Source organism: Dipodomys ordii, unplaced genomic scaffold (genome assembly GCF_000151885.1).
Source record: "Dipodomys ordii isolate 6190 unplaced genomic scaffold, Dord_2.0 Scaffold104, whole genome shotgun sequence".
Taxonomy (NCBI): Eukaryota; Metazoa; Chordata; class Mammalia; order Rodentia; family Heteromyidae; genus Dipodomys; species Dipodomys ordii.
In genome coordinates, this window is record NW_012267320.1 from 4,983,204 (window position 1) to 5,008,441 (window position 25,238).

The following is a 25,238-nucleotide window of genomic DNA, read 5'->3' on the forward strand; positions in this document are numbered from 1 at the left end:
CAAGGCTAGCGCTCTACCACTTGAGCCACAGCGCCACTTCCAGCTTTTTTCTTTTTGCTTATGTGGTGCTGAGGAATCGAACCCAGGGACTCAGGCATGCAAGGCAAGCGCTCTACCACTGAGCCACCTTCCCAGCCCCGACAATGTAGTCTTTTATACATCATTTAATTTTTTCTTAAAGTAGGAATTTTCAAAATCTTCTTGCTTAGCAGCCAACATTCCAATAGAAATTTACTCATTAATTCATTCTTCACTAACTCACTAATTAATTCAGGTCGATGTATGCCACTTGTTTTCTTGTACTTGATTTGTACTCAATGCAAAGCTTTTTCTTAACCATGTACTTTATCCTAATAGTGTATGATTATTTTATAACCAGCACATAAAATTCCCCATGCCCATGTGTTTGGGTATTGGCTGCCTAGTGTTATGATTTTCATGTGATCATTAAGCTAGTCAGATTCACTAGATTTCAAAAAATAAGTATTTTTCTCATTTATAATTTGAAGAAGCTTCTCTGGCATGGTATGTTTTTTTAAAAAAAATCATCTAATGCCTACCTTTAAAAAAGTGATAAAAAATAAAGTGAATATTATTTCTAAATACCTGATGAGATATGTAAGGCATAAATTCTCATCTAAGTGAATCTAGTTAGTGCTTTTGTAAGTTTATTTTCCTTGAATTAATATAGAAACTATCCAGATCAAAAAATAATCTTAAAAAATTAAAGGCATGAGAAGTTAATCTGCATACAAGATGTGATTTTCACAGTATGCTACCATACATTCTACACCCCACGTTGGGATTTGATGTAGGAGTATCTGAAAACTATTATAATGTATTCTAATAGTCTTGTCCATTTCTATCCTTCCCATGGTTAATTTGCCTCATTGCTCAAATTTCTTTTTTTAAGACGTTACTTTGTATATGCAGGTGTTTGGAGAGGGAACTGACGCTGTAAAGAAATCTTTGGAGGGAATATTTGATGACATTGTTCCAGATGGCAAGGTAAAAATAAACACGTGTTCCTTTTCTAGAAGTGCCACAAATGCATCAGCACATGCACAATGCTATGGTTTCTTGGAATACTAAAATTAAGCCAACTTAATATGAAAAACTGAAATTATTAGCTTTTTTTAAAAAAAAAGTTGTATAACAGGTCAGTGTGAGCTGGAGAAATCATTTTATGTTTAAAATCTGATGATAATAATAACATTCTCCTGCTGACATAACATTTTTCATGCGTATCATTTGATGTGTTACATTTCCTATGAGAATATGAGACAATTTGAGTGGTGAGTTAGCGGTTTTATGTCACTGCTAATTCCTTTTTATGTACAACTTCTGTTCCCAAGAGGTGAGTTTTGACTGCCCTCGTTCCCCGCCCACACATGCTATTTTGCTCCTACTAAATTCCCAAGAAATGTTCTGATACTGTGTTCTTTAAAAAAAAATGCATTTGCTTCCCATGTCAAGTATTCAATTAACAATTTACAGACTTAGTTCAATCTTACACTTGAATTGAATAGAGGCTTTCAAACTGCTTTGATTGAAAGCCCAGAAAGATAATGTGATATTTTTCTTTCCCTTCCCTCTATTGACAATTTTTTCACCCTCTAAATCAATGGACATCCCTAGTTTCCAAGTCCAAAGTGCCTTTTTGTTTGGAGGTTCTGATGTTGATAACATCTCCTTGGTAAGATTCTCTGGCTCTCCAGACTCAGGATCAATATGACAGAATTTAGCTCTTGGTTGCCATGCAACCAAACAGTGTCAACGAGCAGTGACTGAGCTCCATGTTCTAGAAAGATCTGAGTCTCAAACCACAGTACATGAGGATCTGGTTCTAGGAGGGAAAGGGGAAAAAGTGGCCATCAGAAGGCCATGTGCAGACAATGCCCGATGATGTCATCCTGGCTACCAAGCCAGTTGTCCTTGGAACTACCCCACCATTATACTCACTTTCTTTCTATCTGTGACAAGATTTGATGAAATTATATTGCTATCAGAGACAGTTTTGGGTATTTATTTAGTCAGTTCTAAAGGAGGTCAGTTCATCTTCCACACTATGTGAATGATGGACTAGCCTCTCCCACACACAGAAGGTGACAATTTAGTTTTTTGCCATTGGATTTATGTATAAGTTTTATTAGTTTTTTTTCTTTTTTTTCCTCAGACATTTTATCTGTCTGTCTATCTGTCTGTCTCTCTGTCTGTCTGTATGTCTAACTATCTATCTAAATCTCACTTCCTGGCTAGAAGGCCTTGTTCTCAAAGAGCAGTTTCCATGTCAAACTCAAGTGCTGTTGGGCTCTTCATTTACACAGCATGTAAGAACATTTGGAAGATTCCATTCACAGTTAATGGCATATGGGCAAGTTGATTGCTGTTTGGCAATTCTTTCCCTGGAGTCCTACTTACCTGTGAAAGCCATAGCATTCAAAGGCATGGCTGAAATGATGATCTGCAGTTGGGTTTAGCTTAGTGGTCTTTTGTTGTTGGTGGTGGTGGTCGTGGGGCTTGAACTCTAGGCTTGGGCACTGTCCCTGCACTGTTCAGCTCAAGGTGAGCGCTCTACTGCTTGAGCCACAGCTCCACTTCCGTTTTTCTAGTAGTTTCTTGGAGATAAGAGTCTCACAGACTTTCCTGCCCAGGCTGGCTTTGAACTGTGATCCTCAGATCTCAGCCTTCTGAGTATCTAGAATTACAGGTGTGAGCTACTGGTGCCTGGCTATCTTAGTGGTCTTTACTGGAACATTTCCCCATTCTTGGATCCTACCCTTCTTTCATATGGAAGTTGTTGTGTTACTTCTGAACCTTTGTTTAGAAACTTTTTTCTTCTTGTAATGTGCTTCTTGTAATTAGCTTTGTCCTTTGTAATCTATAATTATATAATTTCCAATCCATGGTTTGGTTATACGCCAACAGTGCAGTCATATTAGTTGGAACATAGTGAACATCAATAATCAATACAGTGTTTACATTGCCAATATCTAAGAGAATTATTTTCTGGATTATATGACTGGGCTCCTCATTTTTCCTCTATTTATGGAGCATTTTCTTCAGCTGCTCAGCTTGCTTCTACATTTGCAAGCTTTCTATTATCCCTCATTTTTGGATGGAGTAATTTCAATGACCTCAGGAGGCTGGCCAGGAGGCTCATCCTCAATTCCTGTGAACTTTATCTGGGAAATGGAGCTTTCCCTCTCCCAGAGTTATGCTTAGAGGCCCAAAGAGAGCCCCAAAATGATGATGCTGCCTGTCAATAGGTCGTGTTAGAACAGTACCTTTATGAGCAATATTTCCATGGGATCTCATTGTTGCTTTGAAGTATAGATGTCATACAGGAAATATTTGCTGATGGAATCTCTGCTCAAAACTTAAAATGGGTTTGTAGATGAAATAATAGCAATAACACTGAGCCAAATGGTCATCTGTGGTTTTTTTTTTGTTGTTGTTCTCTTCCATGTTTTGGTACTACTCATTCATGCCTTTCCTACCAATGGATTCTGTGGGCTACATGGGAAACCTTCCCATAGCTGAAGTCAGAAATCTGTTTCCCCCGCCCCCCGCACTGTGACCATCCTCCTCCTTTCTCAATAGCTTTTCTTTGTCTCCAAGGGTTTCCTAACCCCCATCGCGGCCCCTGCTTCTGCCCTGGCCATTTTCCTAGGAATAGATAATACCTGTGTGCAGAGACGGACTGTTTCTGCTTGGCTAACTTTGCTTCTTATTCCAGAGGGAGAAAGAAGTGGTCTTACCTAGCGTCCACCAGCACAATCCTGACTGCGACATTTGGGTCCATGAGTATTTCACTCCATCTTGGTTCTGTCTGCCCAATAATCAGCCAGCCCTGACTGTTGTCCGGCCAGGAGATACTGCACGGGACACCCTGGAGCATATTTGCAAGGTACCAAGCTACTTTAGATGGTTTCCTTGAGAAACAGCAATATGAGATAAAGAAGACATGGAAGTGCACAAGAAAACTCAGTTGTAAGGGGAAAAAAAGTGTTTAAAACGTCTCCATTTCAGGGCAGTGTTGTATTCCTTTGTGACAATGTACATAATAATATAAGTAGTACTTTTGGGGGAAGGGAGAAACTCTTCTACATAGCTAACTGGTGTTAATACTTATGGTAGGTTGAGATAGATTTGTAGCTAGCATATTACATTCACACAGCTTAGCAAATCTACAGGCAAAAATACCATATTACTGTGCTGAGGACTTTAATACAATCTAAACATAACCACAACAAACCTTTTAACATTATCCTTCCATTTCTTTCTATACATATATTTCTATATATATTTAATGTCATCATAGTATGAGTAGTGTTTTTCACCTCGTTCTTTAGTTAGCAATTGATATATAACTGCCATCTTTAAAGTAGGGGAAAACTGAGATGAGTGTAAGGTTGATTTCCATGATGGGAGAGTTCTCTTTGAGAACACAGAATTAGTGTTTTAAATGGAAAAATAATGAAATTCATTTCCTCTAGTAGAGCTTTTACCTTAAACTGCAGAAATGTCAAAGTGAACCTAGCTCTGTTCCCTCCCCTCCATCCCATTCTTGTCATATCAATGTCCTGGCATGAGAGCAGGAAAAGAGGAAAGAAAGGAGCTTTTTTTTGCATGCTTTTGCGTATATAGTGGGATTAATGGTCTGAGACCGAGCTGTTAACTTTTCCATTTTACAGATGGAGCAAGTGAGTCTTCAAGAAGAGCCTTAGTTCTTTATCTAGGCTCACGTAATAGTCATTGCAAAGGGGAGACTGAGCCCAAACCTGGGTGTATCCCAGTGTGATAGATAGACTGTCACAAGAACTATCAGCTCCACTTCTCGATTGCTTTTAAAAAAATATTTTGTAGCTAATTGGTGCATTTCTGCCCAGGCTGACTTTGAACCATGATCCTCAGATTTCAGCCTCTTGAGTAGTTAAATTTGCAGGTGTGAGGCACCAGTGCCTGGCCGTAAATGGATATTTATAGTTCTACAATCAATAATAATTCCTATGACTTTGAAGAAAACAAATCAATAGATCCTTTTTAAGGGAAAGAGTAGAGTACAACTTAGGAATAGAAGTGTCCAGATCAAACATGACTCCCAAATAATCATATAGAACTGCCACTTGTTTTAAGGCAAAATCTAAAGTCAGCCCCCACAGAGATGTTAAAAATAAAAGGTATCACCTTACGTACTTGGATTCCTTTATGTGTGTGAGTTCTTGCTTTGGAAGATAATGACATCTCTGTTCATAATTTTTCATTTTAATTACTTTACAAAATAGGCCTGGTTAGGATTTCTGCGTTCTTTTATTTATAGATGAGCTTAGTTCTTTAGAGAACCATTAATGTTCTCTCGAGGTGTGGGAGTTTACTCTCCGAGCAGCAGCTGAAGGTACTAGAAGTAGGACTCTGGTCTTTTTTCTTTTTCTTTCTTTTTAAATGTTGCCTAGGATCAAATCTGGAAGTTGTTTCTTAGGAACTCTGGGGCTTAATAGTGTCCTATGCCCATTGGCTTAGGACTCAACAGATGAAGCTACAGTTTTCTGGTAATCACATCCATTGGTGGAAAGTGATCAGTGGGTGGAGCCATAAATGGTCGACCCAGTTTTTAAGTACTTTTTCAACTTTTAGCTTTATTGAGATAAACTGAATGAAGGACAGTTACTGTCATGGCCATTTTGTGATCCTCTTTAAATAATGCCTAAGACCTCTTCCTTGGGAATTTTTTATTTTTATTTTGTCTCTGAAAGAGACCATCTTGATGAATATTCCCTGGGTCCTCATTTCTTTTTTTGCCAAAGCCTAGAAATAAAATAACAAAGACAGCACAGTGTGGAATGAGCATACATCTCCGGAGTTTAAAAACAGAAACCTTCGACGATACACTTTAAGAAATTGATGGTCTCGGAAGAGCATTATGTAGGATAAATTATATAGTGTGCTCAGAGCCAGGTGCTTCTTCTTTGGAAACACTTTGTTGTAATTAGTGGAGCCAATTTTATTCTTTAGAGCAAAAGAGATAATGGAGGAGATAGTGCTACATGTTATTAATGACCTAAGAGAATGGTGAGTGGGTTTTTTGTTTTTCAGTTTAATTTTGTGTTGTGGTTGGAGGAGGGATTGAAAATAAAGATATAAGAATGCATGCCATCGATGTCATTGTTGCTGTCTTCAGCGTTGGTGGCAGATGCTTCTCATATTTAATAATCAATCTCTTTCTCCTGTCTCTTGCATTCAGCTCATTCTCTTTCCTTTTCTCTCTGATCCTCATCATTTCACATCCGTTTACCATCTGCCATCTGATCACCAGTCAAGTTCTGGTATAGTACCTGTTTCAACATCTGTGTTTCATGTTATAGCTGTTACTACAATGATTGTTGCTAGGGACAGCAATTAAGCACGTTGGCCTATAGGTTTTGGATATATTCACGTTGTTGCAATTCTAAAATATTGCAAAAGTAAAGCATGTGTATTCAGAATGTGCACATGTGGTCTTGGTGTTTCATGCTTTTGCTAAAGTTAATGTAAGGCCTTTAGTAGCCAAATAACTGGCATTTAAAAAACAAAAGGTCACTTGGGAAGCCAGAGGCAATATCTTTGGAAATTCTGCATAGCACCTCATGTATTTGTGTGTGTATACGTGTGTGTGTGTGTGTGTGTGTGTGTGTGCAGGAGTGTGTGTGTGCATGCATTTCTCTACTCAGCAATTATGTGTTTGGATGATTCCCAGAGAGGCTTCATCAAAATTAAGAGAAATAGAAGAACACAACATAGATTAGAAGATCTAGGACAATACACTTTTATCTATTGCATTTTCATCTATGACTTAAACTATGCTTGTGAAAGATTTACATTGATATTTTGCTACTTTCCTCTTTGAAACAATTTTAAGATACTGATTTTTAAAAAAGAAGGCCAAAGAAACTACACAGTGCTCTAGGATAATACTTTATGGTATCCTTTGCAGCTGCCTTGTTTCACAGTGAGTCTGATGCTCTCTGAGTTGCTTGAATAAATGTACATTGGGAAACAAATCATACAATTCGGATATTTTCGTAACTGAATTCTTCTTCTGAAGGAAAATTTCTCTTGAACATTTTCCAAGTCTAAAGGAGGTCACATATTTATTACAATCACTATCCTAAATTACTCCTTAGCATTTGGAATTCCTTTTGTTCAAAGATGTACACACACACACACACACACACTTTTTTTTACTCTATAGCCCAGAATGGCCTTACAACATAGTTCTGCCTTAGCCTTCTGTGTACTGAGATAATGTGTGAACTACCACCTTCGGCCTCATTATATTTAGATTAGTTTGAAAATTTTAAATTATTAAGACTCATCCTACCCTATACTACACATTCCTGAAGAGTTTTATCTTTGTGTGTGTATATGCGTATATGCGTGCATGTGTGCGTGTGTGTGCACGCTTTGGTCCTGAGGTTTGAACTCAAAGCCTGGATACTATACATGAGCTTCTTTTGTTCAAGATTAGCATTCCACCACTTGAGCCACATTTCTACTTCCATGTTTCAGTCATATTGGAAATAAGTCTCACAGACTTTCCTGCTTGGGCTGGCTTCTGTCCTCGAATATTAGCCCCCAGAGTAACTAGATTACAGATGTGAGCCACCAATGACTGGCTACATTTATTTTTTATTGGTGTCTACATTCTCAGTGCTTTACATGGTATATGGCATGCTTAAGTTTATACAAATGCATTTATATACTTTATTATATGTATGTATGTATGCATGTGTATGGTGGTATATAAAACCAGTTAAAATGGATCTTACTCATTTTTAAAATAATTCTTAGGATAATTAAAAGAAGTTTGAAAAATACAATGGAAGGTATATGTCAAGAATCATCCTAACACTGTTATTACTATATTTATCATTCTTTTGTTCTCTGCCCTGCATTAGACAGTTGAGGTGAGCCCCCCTCCCCTCTCCTAACCACGCTTTCTTCTTCCTTTTGCAAATGTAGAAATGTCAGCAGCAGGGTAGTGTTTTAGGGGTGAGAGCCACCTGCAGCCCTGAGTGCCTGACACTCTCTCTCTTACACACACACACACACACACACACACACACACACACACACACACACACACACACACACACACACACACACACACCGGGATTTCAGGTATCAGAGTCTCGTTAGTGAATTCACTACTTGGATCTGATTTGCAGAAGGTGGATTGGCTTCACAGTAGTCTCATTTGGAGTGTCCATAAAGATTTCCAAGCTGCTTTATTCCTGTTATTAAGACCCCGTGAAATTCCATTTCTTTTTCCTTTCTGCCTCAGTAGGGAACAGATGGCAAACCTAAAAGTTTCGCTTCTAATGAAAGGTTTTGGTGAGGACCCTGAGAGGTAGGAGGCATTATACCCCTCTCTCAAGCTTTTCTGGCTCATCACATCACCCTAAATATTACTATTTTCTCATTGTTTGTCTTGGTGCTTCTCTGACAAACAGGAGGCATCACTCTTAAGAACTTCTCTGTTCTACATTTCACCAATCCAGCCTTATTATCTTTGACATCAACAGTCCTGGGCCTGTCAGACAATAACATCCGGCCTTCCATACAGACAGCCAATGGAAGCAAAGCCAGGTGTCCAGAACGTGTTAAGTGAATAGCGTCTGTGTTCTGCACAGCGGCCGCAGACTATCGTGTTACTCGGGAATAGGATACACGTCGGGGGTCCCCAGGAATCACTGACAGAAACTTGAAAATCATTCTGCCAAGGTTTTTAAAGGGAACGGATTGTTTTTACTTTCCAGAGTGAGCTCTTGCTATAATGCAGGATGTCTTTCCTGAGTATATGCATTTAAAAAATGAAATGACCACTTCTCTAGCACCCATTGTTTTCATACCCTTCTGCCCATAACACACGTAACTTCTGATGAGTGAACTATCTTATTCATGTTGATACTCTCACACAGTGTCTGGCACGTCTAAAAGTTCAAATGGATTTATATCCTTCCTGTACATTTATAGAAGTATAGACTACTTGGGAAGGAAAAAAAACTACTTAAAAATTAATTTCTTTGCCAGGTGCTGATAAACCTAGCTACTGAGGAGGTTAAGATGAAGTTCAAAGCCAGCCTGGGCAGGATAGTTTGTGAGACTCTTTATTTTTAATTAATCACCAAAAAGCCAGCAGTGGAGCTGTGCTTCAAGTGGTAGAGTGCTAGCCTTGAGCGAAAATGCTCAGGGACAGTGCCCAGGCCCCGAGTTCAAGCCCCAGGACAGATACTTTTATTTATATTTACACATATATATATGTACACACAGATAAACATACATTTGTATATATTGAAATAATTTTCATAATTAGAGCTTTGAATATGAAGGGATTATATATTTACTTCGTGAAAAATTTCAAGTTTATATGAGAGAAGCATAGTAAATTCTCATTATCCATTGCCTAGGTTCTGTAATTATCAACCTGAGTTCTATTAATTTATTCACGCAAGCCACCCCTCCCCCCAAATTGAGATAATTTTGGGAGCAAAATAATCTATTTTTTTCTATCAGCATTTTAGATTATAATTTTTCAACGATAAGGACATTTTAAAAGTTACTCAGTCTTAACATTTTCCTTTCTAACCATACATTTTTATGTTGTCATGTAACTGTCGAACAGCTTTCCTTACTTTTTCCCTTTGACTTTCTTGATAGTACATTGAGAATTATTTATAAAACCATATTATCATGATTCTGTTATTATCAAAACAAATTCAAAGATGCTTTTTTAGCTAGACGCATCCTAGACCAGTGGAAATAGCCGTCATAGAATTGTTTTTCTTGGGCATGTCATTCAGTGTGTTTCCAAAGTTGCACTCATACCTGTCACCTGTCACCTACCTCTGGAGGGAATCTCTGGAATATATGAATAAGATTGAAATCCAAACACTGTCTCACACTGACTCCTTGCAAATGAATTGTTAACAGCTAGTCCCAAGTCTGCAGAGCTGACAAAATAACTGCCTGGGCACAGTAAATACTTTCCTTCGTTTCCTCCCACTGTTTTTTAAGGATCTGTGTAGGTATATGCAGAGGTTCTTTCTTGCCATGGTTTTTGTTGAAAACCCAGTGTTAAAGTACACCACAAGCATCAGTAGCTCACGGCTGTATTCCCCGATTCCAGGAGGCTGAAAACCACAGTCTAAGGATTGTAGTTCAAAGCCAGCCCAGGCAGGAAAGTCCATGAGACTCTTATCTCAAATTAACTACCAAAAAGCCAGAAATGGCACTGTGGCTCAAGTGGTAGAGCACTGGCCTTGGACACAAAAGCTCAAAGACAGTGCCGAGCCCCTGAGTTCAAGCCCCAGAACTGGCCCCAAAAACAAACAGACAAAAAAAAAAAAAAAAAAAACTAACAGACCAAATGAGGGGAAGGGGAAGGTGTGACTCAGTTATTCCCATGGAATTGTATGATATCCTGGAATTTCCTGAATGAGTTCTGTGTCTGAGTTTAGAATATGAATGTTTTGAGACGTATAGAAACTGCACATCCCTGTCCCTTGAACAGATATCTTGTTCTTGGGAAAACATAGTAACATGGCTGAGATGTAATCACTCCTGTTTCTTACTGAACAGACATTTTTTTTCTTTTTTTTCTCTCCCAGACACATCAACTGGATCATTCTGCTCATTACCTGCGTCTGAAGTTTTTAATAGCTAACAAAATGCAGTTCTATGTTCCGCATCCCGAGGAGGACATTTATGAACTGGTAATGCTGATGACTGTTGTCCAAGTATATTCTGTGGGAGATTATTTTCAAATTATGTGTGTACTTGTATTAATTGTGGTCGGTGGAGTGGAACAATTTCTCAAATAAATGAGCTGCATTCAGAGCTCTGAAGCTGGAGGAAATGACCTTACCTATCCGAGAACCTCCAGAATGGAGATGGCACCTTCATGCATGCAAGAGTAGCTGGGTACTACTTTAAAACATGGAAACCCAGAGCTAGAGCTCAGATAGGGTTTTATTCATTCTTCCCAGCTTCATTGTAGCCTTTTGTTTTAAATTGTTGACTATTCATTCCACAGTGAAGCACTACCTCAGGCTTTGTGTGACTTTCATATCCATATTGAAACTGGTGGGTCGAATCTGGTGGATGAACAGAAAGCTGCATCTCTTCGCACGGCCCAGCCTGTTAGCATTGTACTGATGTCAGTGCTCATGGATGTCAGCTCTGGGGGTGTCTGGGTTTCAACAGTCTTATTGTACTTGGGTTTTGAACCCAACCTGGCTTTTGATGTTGTTCTTACTGCTTATCTATCATGAATTGGTCAGATAGTGAGTGCTTAATTTCAAGGATTTTAAAAGATTAGAGCAAAGTACCCGTGGATCATGTCTGTAGTTCTAGCTACTTTGGAAGCTGAGATCTGATGATTGTGGTTGGAAGCCAGCCCAAGTAGGAAAGTCCTGTGAGAGGCTTATCTCTAATTAATCACCAAAAGCTGGAAATGGAGTTGTGGCTTAAGTGGTAGAATGGTAGCCTTGAGCAAAAAAGCTCAGGGACAGTGTCCAGGCCTTGAGTTCAAGCCTCAGGACCAGCACACACATGTGCGCACACATATGGATTAGAGATAGATAGTGAGTAATGTAGCAGATAGTCCTAGTGATTCATGCAGTTTGCTGGTGATAAGTTGTTTTTCATTAGTTGAGTAGTACATTTTTCGTTTTGAATAAGGAAAGATTTTGGGAGCCAATGGCCTCCGTTGGAATTCTTTCTGCTTGCCTGTACTAAGTCATCTTTTGGGGGGCCAGGGCACTGCTTTGCGAGAGTGGGACTAAAGTTTTAAATCCATGGGTTCATGTTTTGGAAAAGAGAAGAATGATTTGAGAACTCAGTAGGAAACCGTGCTGTAAGTCAGCTTTATTGAGGTATGTTTTACATACTGTTAAACTCTCAGCAACATTGCCATTGGAGGCTTTGACAAATGCATACAGTCATGTTTCTGCACCGTAATTATTATTTGAAGCAATCTGTCACTCCAAAAGGTTACCTGAGGCCTCTTCCTGTGTTTTCTGTAAAGAAGCATAACAATCTGATCATATTATAAAGGAGAAGAGGGAAGCCAGGCATTGGTGGTTCCTAGCTACTCAGGAGGCTGCCATCTGAGAATCATAGTTAAAGCCAGCCCAGGCAGACAGATCTAAGCCTCTCATCTCCAGTTAACTAGCAAAAAGCAGGAGGTTTGGCTCAAGTGGTAGAGCACCAGGCTTGAACAAAAAATGCTAGGGAGGAGTACAAGGCCCTGAGTTCAAAGTTCAAGCCCCCATGTTCTCTCTCTCTCTCTCCCTCCCTCTCTCTCTCTCTCACACACACACACACACACACACACACACTCACACACACACACATTAATAGAGCAGCAAAATGATGAATCCACTTTCTTTTGTTTTTAATTTTTTGGTGATACTGGAGATTGAACTCCAGGCTTAAAAGGCAGGTGCTTTACTACTTTGTCCTGATGGTGTCCATTTCTAAGCACCATTTAATGTGTATTGAAGCAGTGGTTACATTTAACGGAGAAACTGTACAGAAATTTCCAGTGCTTTTTTCTTTTGTGCAGAAAGTTCCAGTATTTGTGCTCTGTTAAAGGAAGGAGGAATCTTTTTTTCCTAATTAAAAAAAGAGAATACCTATAGTCCCAGCTATTTGAGAGGCTGACGCAGGAGAATCCATTGGGTCCAGAAGTTTGAGACCAGCCTAGACAACACAGTGAGACAGACCTCTGTGTGTTTATTTACATACTTTTACATTTTTTATTTTTATTTTTTGCCAGTTCTGGGTCTGAGTACTGTCCTTGAGCCTGTCCTTGCTCATGGTTAGTGCTCTACCACTTGAACATTTTGGTGGTTAATTGGAGAGAAGAGTGTCACAGATTTTACAGCCTGGACTGGCTTTGAACAATGCGTCTCAGATCTTAGCCTCCTGAATAGCTAGGGTTACAGGTGTGAGCCATTCAGTGGAGCCAATCTGTTTGTTTTAGAGCAAAAGAGAGAGAGTCAGGGAAAAGGAGGTGGGGGGAGGGAGCGAGATTTTTGTTGTTGTTGATAATTCTCCAAAAACTACTGAGCATAAATTTTGCATCATTGCGTGGTGAATTTTTGCATCCTCATTTCAGGGAGGACATGTAACTTAATTCAGTGTTCTATACAGAAAAGGAGCTAATACTTGACATAGATCTTTTGAATTTGTATCAGCTTATTATTTTTTAAGTCCTGGCCATTGTGTGGTGTCATCTGTGAAAGAAGACCGTGTGTGTCCAGTGTAGTCTGTTTGTGGAGTTTTGCTGTGGACATGTTCTGACTTTTAGAATGAATCTAAAATACAAAGAGGTCACAGAATGCTCTCTTGCTTTTTTGCAAGTGTCTCCAGCCCTAGATGCCTTAGGGAAACAAATGCCATAGCCTTGTTTGCTCTAATATGTCTATTTTTACCAAGGTTCTTAACCTGCCTTTTTATGCTTTGGATAGTGCATTGGATAGAATAGATAGGTACACTTTGGATAGAATAGTGCATTAAGTTGCATAAAATACAATACATAGACTTATCCATAACTCAGTTAGAATAAAATAGTTACCAAACATATCTATAGGTTAGATAATATATTCATCTATTCCTTAGCTCATTAAATTCCAAGACCTAGTGGCAGGTTGAGTGGCTGCTACATATATATGTATACACAGGCATACTGTATATGTATATACACATACATATAAAAATTTGCTGGTGCCGGGGGCTTGAACTAAGGACCTTGCAATCTTTTCTTTTTGCTAAGGCAGGTGCTTTAGTACTTGAACCACACCTCTACTTCCAGCTCTTTGCTGGTTAACTAGAGAAAAGAGTCTTTTAGATTATCTTTCTGGACTGCAGATCCCAACCTCCTGAGTAGCTAGGATTATAGACATGAGCCACTGGTTCCCAATCATAAGTCATATTTTGAGATATTAGTAGCAAGTAGAATGTGATATAAAAAATGACAGATTTTTATTCAGGACAAAGTCACCCGCACTGCAGACCTTGATGTGTTTATTGCCTGCATGCAGTTTTTTTTTTTTTTGGTGGGGGGGTAGGGGAAGACCGGTCGTGGGACCTGAACTCTGGGCCTGGGCGCTGTCCCTCAGCTCTTCAACTCAAAGCTAGCACTCTACCACTTGAGCCACAGCACCACTTCTGGCTTTTTTCTTTTGGCTTATGTGGTGCTGAGGAATCGAACTCAGGGCCTCATGCATGCAAGGCAAGCACTCTACCACTGAGCCACCTTCCCAGCCCCTGCATGCAGTTTTGATAGAAGAAAATGCTGTTTGATAAAAGTATCTTTTTCCACCAATAGCCAAGTTCATAGACCATTCACATATTATCTGTGGAGTTCCTTGTTTTGTGCTAGTGTTAGGCCATGAAGCAGAATATATATTCCAAAGTAGAGACTTTCTGAGCGAAGCATTCCTGCATATTTCTTTGGGAGTGTTTAGATATTTAGATTATGTCCTTTTGTCTCAGTATGCATCAGTCCACAAATAGTTTGTGCTCCTTCCTAGCCTTCCTCCTATCTGATGTTGATGTCTCAGAAATTCTGCCCAGGCCGGAAGCCATCCTCATAAATTACATTCACATGTCTGACTTCCAGAACCTCTATTCTCTGCCATGTCAGATTAATAGTAGTAAAAGTGAGTAGTACTAGATGTGAAAGACCATTTTGAAAGGCTTTTACTATATTTGTTTTGGTGATCAAATATTCTCTTACCCTTGGAGGTGATCAATTTATCTGCTTTCCTGATTGTGTTACTATAAATGACTCCTTTGGCAGTTTTTTTTTTTTTTCCTGATTAGTTGGTTGTCTGTTCACAGTCTATGGAAGGATCAGGAATGTGGCTGAGGTCTGTGGAGGCATTTGCTTCTCAAAATCCCGTACTAAGCTGGGAGCTGGTGGCTCTTACCTATAATCCTAGCTATTCAGGAGTCAGGTCTGAGGCATAGTTTGAAGCCAGCCCTGACAGGAAAGTTCAAAACCCTGAAGCTGAGGTGTGGCTCAAGTGATAGAGCACCAGTCATGAGCCGAACAGCTAAGGGACAGTACATTGGCCCTGAGGTCAAGCCCTAGTATGTGTGCTTGGCCTTATTCAGCTTTTGAAAGCAAGGAAAACATGCTGCATTATTGGCTTAATCAAATCTAGGGAATTTGGGTGACACTTCATTGCTAAAGACATCTAACCTCTAACATTGTGATTTCATTAAAAATCCATTTTAATGCTCACCTATTCTTGAAATAGCATATATTTTACCAGAGTGTTTTTTTGTTTATTTGTTTGGTCATGGGGCTTGAACTCTGGGCCTGGGCCCTCTCCCTGTGCTCGATCTTCAGCTCAAGGCAAGCACTCTACCACTTGAGCCACAGCGCCACTTCTGACTTTTTCTGTTTATGTAGTGCTAAGTAATCGAACCCAGGGCCTCATGCATGCAAGGCAAGCACTCTACCACTGAGTCACCTTGCCAGCCCCCATCAGAGCTTTATTAAACCTGGCTTTAGTCTTAACCAGGGTAAAGAAGACTGAGCCAGAGAGCCTGTGTATGTCATCCCAAGTTTTCTGATAGCAGTAAAAGAAGCAATTGTGAAGAAAAGTGGGAGGTAGTATTACAAAAGATCAAGAAAGTCTGGGTGCTGGTGGCTCACACCTGTAATCCCAGCTACTCAGGAGGTTGAGATAAAAGGATTGTGGTTCAAAGTGAGCCTGGGCAGGAAAGTTGCTAAGACTCTTAATCTCCAATTAACCACCATAAAACCCACAAGTGATGCTGTGACTCAAAGAGAGCTAGTCTTGAGCAAAAAAGCTCAGGGACAGTGTCCAGGTCCTGAGTTCAAGTCCCATGACCCACCAAAAAAGAAAAAGTAAAAACAAAACCCAAGAAAGATGGTCCAGGAAGCTGTGCTCCTATTGGATCTTTGCCCAGGCTGTTAGACCAGCTACATACTGCCACCTGGTGGAAAGATGTGGCTTTTACTCATGAAGGCACCCATGAAATCCCAAGTGGTTTTTTTCAGCTGTAGATAGTGTTTCCTTGAGCATTACGTGGTGTTAGGATATGTGCTGTAAACCTTATTTAAAGAAGTTGTGATTTATAATTTTGTTGATTATATTTCATGAACTAAAAATCAATATAAGCTGGTTGCTGGTGGAGCATGTTTGTAATTCTAGCTCCTCAGAAAGGTGGTATCAGAGAATCACGATTTAAAGCTAGCCAGGGCAGGAAAGTTCCTGAGACTCTTTATCTCCAGTTAACCCTCAGAAAAGACAGGAGTAGAGATGTGGCTCAAATGCTTGCTCTGAGCAAAAAATCCTCAGAGACAGTACTTAGGCCCTGAGTTCAAGTCCCAGAACTGGTACCCCCCCCCCTCAAAAAAAAAGAAAAATCAATATAACTGATTTCTTCTAAGAAATTTGGGAAATTAATACATATGAAATATTTCTTCTTTTATTTTTTTATTGTGAAAATACTGTACAAAGGAGTTACAATTACATAGGCAAGATAATGAGTACATTTCTTATCAAGCATTGTAGCCTCCTCCTTTTTTTCCTCTTCTCATCCCTTCCCATCCTCCTCCCGGCCCCCACCCCCCCGCCCACGCACGAAAGTTGTAAAGTTCGTTTTCGACATAACGACTTGTACAATGGATCCACCTGTATCCCTATTTAAACGATCCATTTTTCCCCTTCCCCTCCACAAATTATACCGACATCAAATACAGTAAAAGCAGGGGTTATACTATGGGGAGGGACATACAAAGCAACAAAGAAATAATCTTACAACTGTGTTAGAAACAATCGCATGAAAGAAACAAAAACATTTGAATACTTACCTTAGGAATCATTTCCCTAACATCACCTTATCTGACCTTTTCTGCTTGACTCAGACATATACAGATATTGCAAATAAAGGAAACCATGGGACCTATGTTTCTTTGCGCCTGGCTTACTTCACTTAATATAATTTTTTCCAAGTCTTTCCATTTCCTAACAAATGGGGCAATGTCATTCTTTCTGATGGAGGCATAGAATTCCACATTTTCTTGATCCATTCATCTACTGAGGGGCATCTGGGTGGGAGCTCGCCTATGACCCAGCAATCCCACTTTTGGGCATTTACCCAAATGTTTACAACAAGACCACACTACAGCTACCAGCACGACTATGTTTATTGCAGCATTACTTACTATAGGTAAGATATGGAACATACGAAATATTTCTGAAGTATACAAATAAAATCACATTCCGCTTGATGCCCCTACCATGTGGCACGTGGTGGAACTTACACTAGGAGAGGATGTTCAAATGAATCTGGGATGTGCTTTCCAGGTTCTTCTCCCATCCCCCAACATTTATTATATACAACAGACTGATCCCAGGTTCCCGAATTGTCATCCAATAGGCTCACCTCTCAGATGGCCAAAGTGAGTTGAGAGAAAGTAATTGGCATTCTTTTCTACCTGTCTGAATAAACTCGTTTCTTTCAGAAGGTTGTGTGGTCAGAGAATCACCAAGACTTTGCTTTAGTGATACAGTATACATTTTCTCTTAGATAGCATGCATAAAATTTTATTTGCATTTCAAGATCAACGAATAGTTTTAACATTCTGTACATGACTTTGTCCTATCAGTGTTTAGATTTTTGCCTTCAATTTTGGGTTTCAGCTTTCGGCTCATTTCCCCAAGGTTTGAGGCATCTTAGTGGAGTGTGAAGCATTTTAGCACTGGAGCCAGCAAGGGTTCAGGTGTCATCTCTGTGTGTTCTGGCCTTAGGAATTGAGTAAAATACTTCCTCACCAGCCTTGTTCCCTTTTTTTTGGTCGGTTGTGGGGTTTGAACTCTTGGCCTGGGCACTGTCGTTGAGCTCTTCAGCTTAAGGCGAGAGCTCTACCGCTTGAGCCACAGTGCCACTTCTGGTTTTCTGGTGGTTAATTGGAGATCAGTCTCTCTTAGGCTTTCCTGCCAGGGCTGGCTTTGATCTGTGATCCTCAGATCCTCCTGAGTAACTAGGATTATAGGGGTGAGCCACTGGTGCCCCGGCCTTTATTTTTAAGATAGAGATTGTCTCAAAGTTTATGTGAAATGCAAAGACACACATATATCATTGGAAATTCCTGAATCATTGTGATTAGGTTCAGATATACCAAAAGCGACTATCAATTAATTTGAGTGATAACTTTTTTTGTGGTCCTAACGATAAGAATCCATTGCCTAATGCGCTAGTCAAGAGACCACCGTGTCCTGCGCCTCTCAGCCCTTAGTTTCTTGAGACAGATTTGCTTCCAATTTAGCATCCTCTTGCCTCAACCTCCCCAGTGCCAGGATTACAGGTCTGTCTCACTGGGCTTGGAAGGAAAGAAACATTTTTTTTAATTGTGAAAATACTGTACAGAGGGGTTACAATTACATAGGCAAGATAATGAATACATTTCTTGTCAAGCATTGTAGCCTCCTCCTTTGTTTCCCCTTCCCATCCTTCCCCCCCAACCCCCCCCCCCCCCCCCCCCCCCCACCAAAGTTGTAAAGTTCATTTTCAGCATAACGACTTGTACATCTCATTGTTGCAATGGGTCCACCTGTATTCCTGTTTAAGCGATTTGTTTTTCCCCTTCGAAAGAAACATTTCTGATGTGCAGCCTGTATGTCATTCTTATCTTGGCATTGTAAAATTAATCTATCTAGACATTCTTAGGTTTCCAGACAGGTGATTCATTTATAAAAATCAGTTTCTTCTTGGCTAACTTTGGCAAACTGTGGCTAAAAAAGAATGTTATCTATTAACATAATTCCTTGTTTGTTTCAATGCTCTCTTTGTCAGAAGTGGCACTGTGGCTCAAGTGGTAGAGCGCTCGCCTTGAGCTAAAGAGCTGAGGGACAGCGCCCAGTCCCAGAGTTCAGGCCCTATGACTGACAAAAAACCCCAAAACCAATACTGTCTTTGTCTCTATTTGTAATATTGTGAATTTTTTACAAAATGGCTGTATGGGAGTAGAATAGAATGGGAGCAGAGAGTTCTCTTATTTCCATGAATCCCATGCCAAGGTCTTTATTACTTATTCTTGACTTTGATACACACCCCTTCCTCTCCCAGCATTAGAGGTTGTAGTTACTTTAGCTCTTTAAATTTTTACACTCTTTTTTTTTTTAACAAGGTGAGAAAAGACGTGCTGAGTGAAACAAGGAATTCTAAGTTTCTACTTTGAATAATGACTGCTCTTCAGAAGTTCTTTATAATGTCACCCTAACTAGCTTCCTCTTTGTAATTTTCAGCTGTATAAAGAAATTGAAATTTGTCCAAAAGTCACGCAAAGCATCCACATGGAGAAGGCAGACGCAGCGGCTGACAATTACGGTAGGCTCGCTTGTCTTCCATCACTGGTACATGGGGGTCCAGTTGAGCCTTGCAGGGGCCCGTTGGCAGTGATCTACAATCCACTGAGAAGCCCTTGCGGTTCGTTTCACATGGAGCATTTCTGGCTCCCATGGTGCTGTGGTAAATCGCTGAACTGGGGAAACAGACAAAGTAACCCTGGGCGCCATGCATTTCTTCCCACGAATCACTGGGGCTCTGCTCTCGTCAGAAGGAAACAGTGAGAGCAGACTGGTTTGTGTAGCGATGTCCTTCCATGGGACGGAATTATCCATCCATGTTCTTCTCCTATAAATACAATGTCAAAGGGGATGATTCTGACACTGTGTCGGCATCTCCGGGACCACACTGGGCTTGCTCCTCCGCTGAGAGGACTGAACCTGCAGTACTCTCGTGACTCTTACCTATAACAATGAAATGACACTGGCAAGATTGGCCAAAGTGAAGGTACTAAAGCAGTGCGTGTAGCAGGGTGGACATAGGTGTGCTTACACCGAGATTCCTCTCCCAGTGGGGTCCCATAGGTGGAGTCAGTTCCAGCATCAAGTTGGGACAACACGTGGGGGATCCATGCCCCTCAGGCTCAGAGCCAGGGGTCTTCTTGGAAGGCTGGTCATATATGTGCCCACGGGGACCCCCCAACTCCTGCTTAGCACCCACAAAAGTTCTAGACCCCACCCAGGAGGAAGGCAGGCGCTCCACATAAGTTTTATGGCTTTCACAAATAGTCAAGGCACAGGAGTTAGGTTAGAGTGCTAGGGATGGTCCCCATATCTAAGCACCCCGATGCCAGCCAAGGACGTAAGTTGAAAGCAGGTGTTTCAAAGAATTGCAGCCAGACAAAGCCTTCTGTGTTAACAGGCCTGCTTGTACACATGATTGTTTGTGTCCTGGTAGTTAACTCTGCAATCCTGTCCATGAGTTTAAGATTACTCTTAACGTTACACTGCGTGACTTAACCAGTAACAAACAAGAGTTGGGACCTGAGTGAAATCAACAGGGAAATCCATACTGTCCCTCTCAGTCTGGAGAAGAAATGAGCAAAGTTATGAACAGTCACTAAAGCCTGCTGATTGGCTCAGAGCTGAGATTGCTGTCTCCCATTCACTGTGCATCCTTTGTGAGTGCTTCAGCACTCAGCCAGAACAGTTGTCACTGGAGACATCAACTGTTGCTTTGCCTGGGGGACAGAGAGAGATGGTAAAGTGGGAATTGCTTTACTTCCAGTCAGTCATAGACCAAGGCAAATCTTGTGGCCCTACTGAGTATGTGAGATCCTGCTGTGTACTGGGAGGAGATCAAAGTTCTTGGTAGAATGATCGAAGACCCTCTGTATATGGCATAGGTCATCTTGATTCTAAAGACTTTTGGCATGTGAAAATCTTCCACCTTTTTACAGACTAGTATATTCCCCTCCATCTTTTCCTGCAAACAGAGAATGCTCATTTCAGAGAGCTTCATCAAGGCTCTTAGCCTCTTCATTAGAAGAGAACCTAATTTTGAAGCTCTGACTGCTTGCATTGTACCTTCGTGCTGTTTACAGCTTGACCTTAGAACGAAAGACATCAAAAAGCCCCAAGGACAGTTTTCCCCCGCAGCAGAGAGTCACATCTGTGTGTGAAAAGGCTAATGTAGAAGTGTGACCTCTGCATTAAAGCCATAATTAGCGGCAGGGAGTGTAAATAAATATTCCATCCTCCAAAGTCACTTGTTCCATGAGATTGCTCTTTATCTCTTTAGTTTGCTTAATTTCTGTCAGGTAAAGGTAAAATAGCAAGGATCAAGAGCAGGCTGAGTTTCAGAGCTCTTTAAATTCATTTATTCTGAGATTGAGTGATATGGGACGGGGCATACACCGCTATGTTGTAGCTGCCGTTATCTTCAGGTTTGGGATTATTAAATCCCCCTGGCTGTCTGAAATAGTGGCTAGTGTCAAGCTCTCAACACTGGTCATTCCTGCACAAACATACTAATGATAAAGTTTATTTTGTAAGTTAGGCACCCCAAGCGATTGTCAGCAGAAGACCATTATAATCATATATTCGAATAAAAGTTTACCACAGGTAATCACAAACACAGGAAGTGAAACTGGAAGGCACTGGAGTTTCTTTCTTTTTTTCCATGTGTGTTGGTACTGGGGCTTGAACTCAGGACCTCATACTCTTGATCGGCTCTTTTTGATTGGCTCACAACTGATACTCTGCCTCTTGGGCCACGCTTCTGTTTATGTCTTTTTGCAGGTTCACTGGAGATAGGAATCTCTCAGATTTTTTTGTCTAGCTAGGCTAGCTTCCCACTCTATCCTTAGATCTCAGCCTCCTGAGTAGCTTGGTGATTGAGAAGGCTAGAGATTTCCAATCTTGAGATTCTGATGGGAATCTAAATTCAGCCCCCATTAGAACTTCCAACGCTAATATTTTCCCAAGTGTGGCTTTAGTATATGTAAAAACTATGACAACAGCAGCTCACGTACACACATACATACATACACAGAGTATGACCCAAATTTAGCTTTTCTATGTTGGAACATGTTAGGGAGGATCTAACTTCTTAAATAACTGAACAGCTGTAAACAGTTAACACTTAGTCATTTCTGTCTCTATTACCTCTCTCCACGGCAGCCATTAGGTGTCTCTCAAACTTAACTGTAGAAATAAGCTTGAGTGGTGACGTGATGTTAGGTGAAGCACGATCCTCAGGCTGCTCTGTAAGTGGAAGTATACACCATGTCTCCTGTCAGCGTTCCTCTTTCTCTGGGTATTTCTCAGCCCTGTTAGCCTTGTGTCCTCCCTGTGGATGACTGCCCTGCTGTCTGCATGCATACTGGACCAAGACTGGAATATTTCTCTGTTGTTTATCATGCTGAGAGTTTTCTTTGTCCACCCGTTTCAGGGGGAGGGATTTTTCTGCTCATCATCAGTTTGTTTTCTTATTTCCCCCCACCGCCCTACATATAGTATCAGTCTCTTCCTTCCTTCTCTAGGTCATTCTTTTAGTTCCTACTTCCTGCTTTCACAGCTGACAGCTTCCTTTGTGGAGTCATTAGGTGTATGTGGAGTTATCTTCTGCCTCCTGTTTCACAGTCTAGGTTAGAGCTAGTTTGTTGGAATTAGAGCATTGCTATCCTATTTAAAAGAGTCTGAGTGTGACTTTGATGATTAGCCAATTAGTTCTTTACCTCAAAATAAACCAGCTGTGGGAAATACAATTTTCTTTTGATGTCTGATAAAGTAGGAATGGTTATTTAGACCCCACGGCAGTGTGCCTTCCACACAGTGAAATGTAGGCGAGTTGTCTCTCTGAAACATAGAATGGAGTTCTTGTTGGCCTGACCCCTGGCTGCTGGTTACATTTGGAGGCTCTGGCTTCCTTAAGTGATCCTTAGAAAGGAATTACAACCGTTATCCTTTCTTCTGCCGTCTTTCCAGTCACAGAAATTTTCCAGGCTCGTATCTGTCCCGAGGTACAGATTTCATAGTCACTCAGTCGTCAGACTGACTGGAGGCCCTCCCTCACTCCTGGACATGAACTTCATCATTTCATTACTACCAAGAGAAGAAGGAACAGAGTGCACACGCACCTGAGCCATGCCCCTTGACTTTAGCTTCCTTGCCATAGGCTATCGTCAACCTGATCTCTGTTCTCTTCTAGTTAAACAAGCTGGTTTCTTGGCCTACCCCTTTTGGATGCTAATTTTTTAAAGAGTACCCATCAGAATATTATAAAATGAATCCTATCCGCTTTTTTTTTAATCATGACATACCCATTCACTTTGAAATGCAAAGAAATAGAGCTAAGTTGAGGCTGATTGACTCAAATGGTTCACGTAGAAAGATATGTCTGTAGGTGTCTTGAAACTGAATCTGAAAGTTCTTAAGTTTCTGTGAGAATGGAATTTTTCAAGAAGAATAAGATGGAGCCTGTGGAAAGTCCTCAGGGCAGTGGCTGGTGCTTTGTGGGTGGTGTTTGGGAGGGGCTGTGGCGCGGGGGCGGCAGTGGCAGCGAACTGCAGCTATGCCTTTGGGAGGTTACACATTTCTGGTCCTGCGAACTAAACACACACTAAGGGTACCTTTCCATGGCTCCCTAGCCTTGGAATGAATTCTTGTTTTGTTGTTTGCTTGTCTCTGTTTTGTGTTGTGTTATACAGGCATCTATAACATGCGGCTCTTTTGCTCCCAGAGCTGAAAATACTGCAGATTTTTTACAATTGTGTTCATACCCATGACCCTTTTAGAAGTAGCTACCATGGAACTTCCCTTCTGGAAAAGAAGGTATTGGTCTGGACAGATTGAATAGGAAAGACTTTCCCAGAAAGCTATGCACACACGGGACCTGGAACACCTGAGATCCTCACACCACTTTGAATGCCTGGGCGTTGCTCTACCTCTTTCCTTCTCTCCTTCCCCTCCCCTTTTTTTCTCTCTCTCCCTTTCCCTCTCCCCCTCTTCACCTCCCCCCACTCTTTGTACTAGTCTTGGGGCTTAAACTCAGGGCCTGCACACTGTCCCTGAGCTTTTTGTGCTCAAGACTAACACTCTACCATTTGAGCCACAGCTCCACTTCCAGCTTTTTGTTTAATTAGAGATAAGTTGCATTGACTTTCTTGCCATGGCTGGCTTCAAACCTTGTTCCTCAGATCTCAGCCTCCTGAGTAGCTAGGATTATAGGTATGGGCCACCAGTGCCTGATTGCTTTCCTTTCTGAAGGAGTAGCTAAACCCAAAATAAATTAGCTCATAATCTTAGGTCATTAATAGCATATGGAATCAATCAGTGCCACTTTCAAATGGACTTGTAAACTAAGTTACCATTTAACTCCTTTTTTGTGCATTGTTACTAAAGGAAGCAGCATCTCACAGTAGCACAGGGATGAACACAAAGCACATCCAGTGACAGTGGCCGAGTCTGCCAAGACATTGACCTGGTGAGAAAAGCATAACAGATCGTAATGACACAGCCAGTCCTGTTCTGCACAGTGGAGATGAGGGGGAAAGGCTAAGGAAGGATACTTGCCCAGAACCAAGGTGCTGTTAGCTCACTTCCTTCCACCTGCATTGATTAGTAGGTGGCACTCATGTACATACTGATGTTTATTTTTACAAATAGTAACTTCTGTAGAGTGAGCTTGCTTTATAAACATAGGAACAAGAAAAGGAAAACATTCATCCCCAAATAGAACCCCCAAACGTGAAACATGTCTGATTCCAGCACACACTGTCTGTTGTTGGCGGCACGGATAGCACATATGATTTCTGCAATGCTGTCTCTGTGTTCTGTAGGCTTTTTGCTGTCCTCGGTGGAGGAGGATGGGGTTCGGAGGCTATACGTGAACAGCGTGAAGGACACTGGCTTAGCTTCCAAGAAAGGTAAGTCTATGGATGCCTTTTCTCTGTCTTCCCTTGGGGTTTCTCTCCTTGGTGGATGAGAAAGGCTATAAAAAGAGTACTTGGACATTTTCTCCTCAACGACGTTTTCAAGGAATATGGATTTTACTCTTACTCACTCACGGGTGTGAGAAATACCATGTGGAGAAACCTTTCTGGGCCTTGGTCCGCATTGGTGGAAAGCCATTGGTTGAAGTGGCAATGCTCCTTGAAGCTGATGTCGGTTGCTTCTAGTCTTAGACAGTCTTTGCAGAAGTTGAGAACTTGGGGAATCTAGATCAGCCTTTCTGCCACTGCCTCTCCTCCCCGCCCCCCTCTCTGGTTGTTTTTGCTGGTCCTGCAGCTTGAACTCAGGTCCTGGGCACTGTCTCTGAGCCTTTTTGTGTTCTACCATTTGAGCCAGAGAGCCACTTCTGAC

At 41.0% G+C, this 25,238-nt stretch overlaps 1 protein-coding gene across 1 annotated transcript in view; it reads left to right on the top strand.

The window, feature by feature from the left end:
- Tiam1 (T-cell lymphoma invasion and metastasis 1) overlaps positions 1-25,238 on the top strand; it is a 350,718-nt gene that overhangs the window by 268,132 nt on the left and 57,348 nt on the right. Inside the window, exons 11-15 of the mRNA XM_013027533.1 lie at positions 934-1,008; positions 3,740-3,910; positions 10,650-10,754; positions 19,335-19,416; positions 24,716-24,802. Coding sequence (XP_012882987.1) covers positions 934-1,008; positions 3,740-3,910; positions 10,650-10,754; positions 19,335-19,416; positions 24,716-24,802 — 520 coding nt within the window. The remainder of the gene's footprint in view (positions 1-933; positions 1,009-3,739; positions 3,911-10,649; positions 10,755-19,334; positions 19,417-24,715; positions 24,803-25,238) is intronic.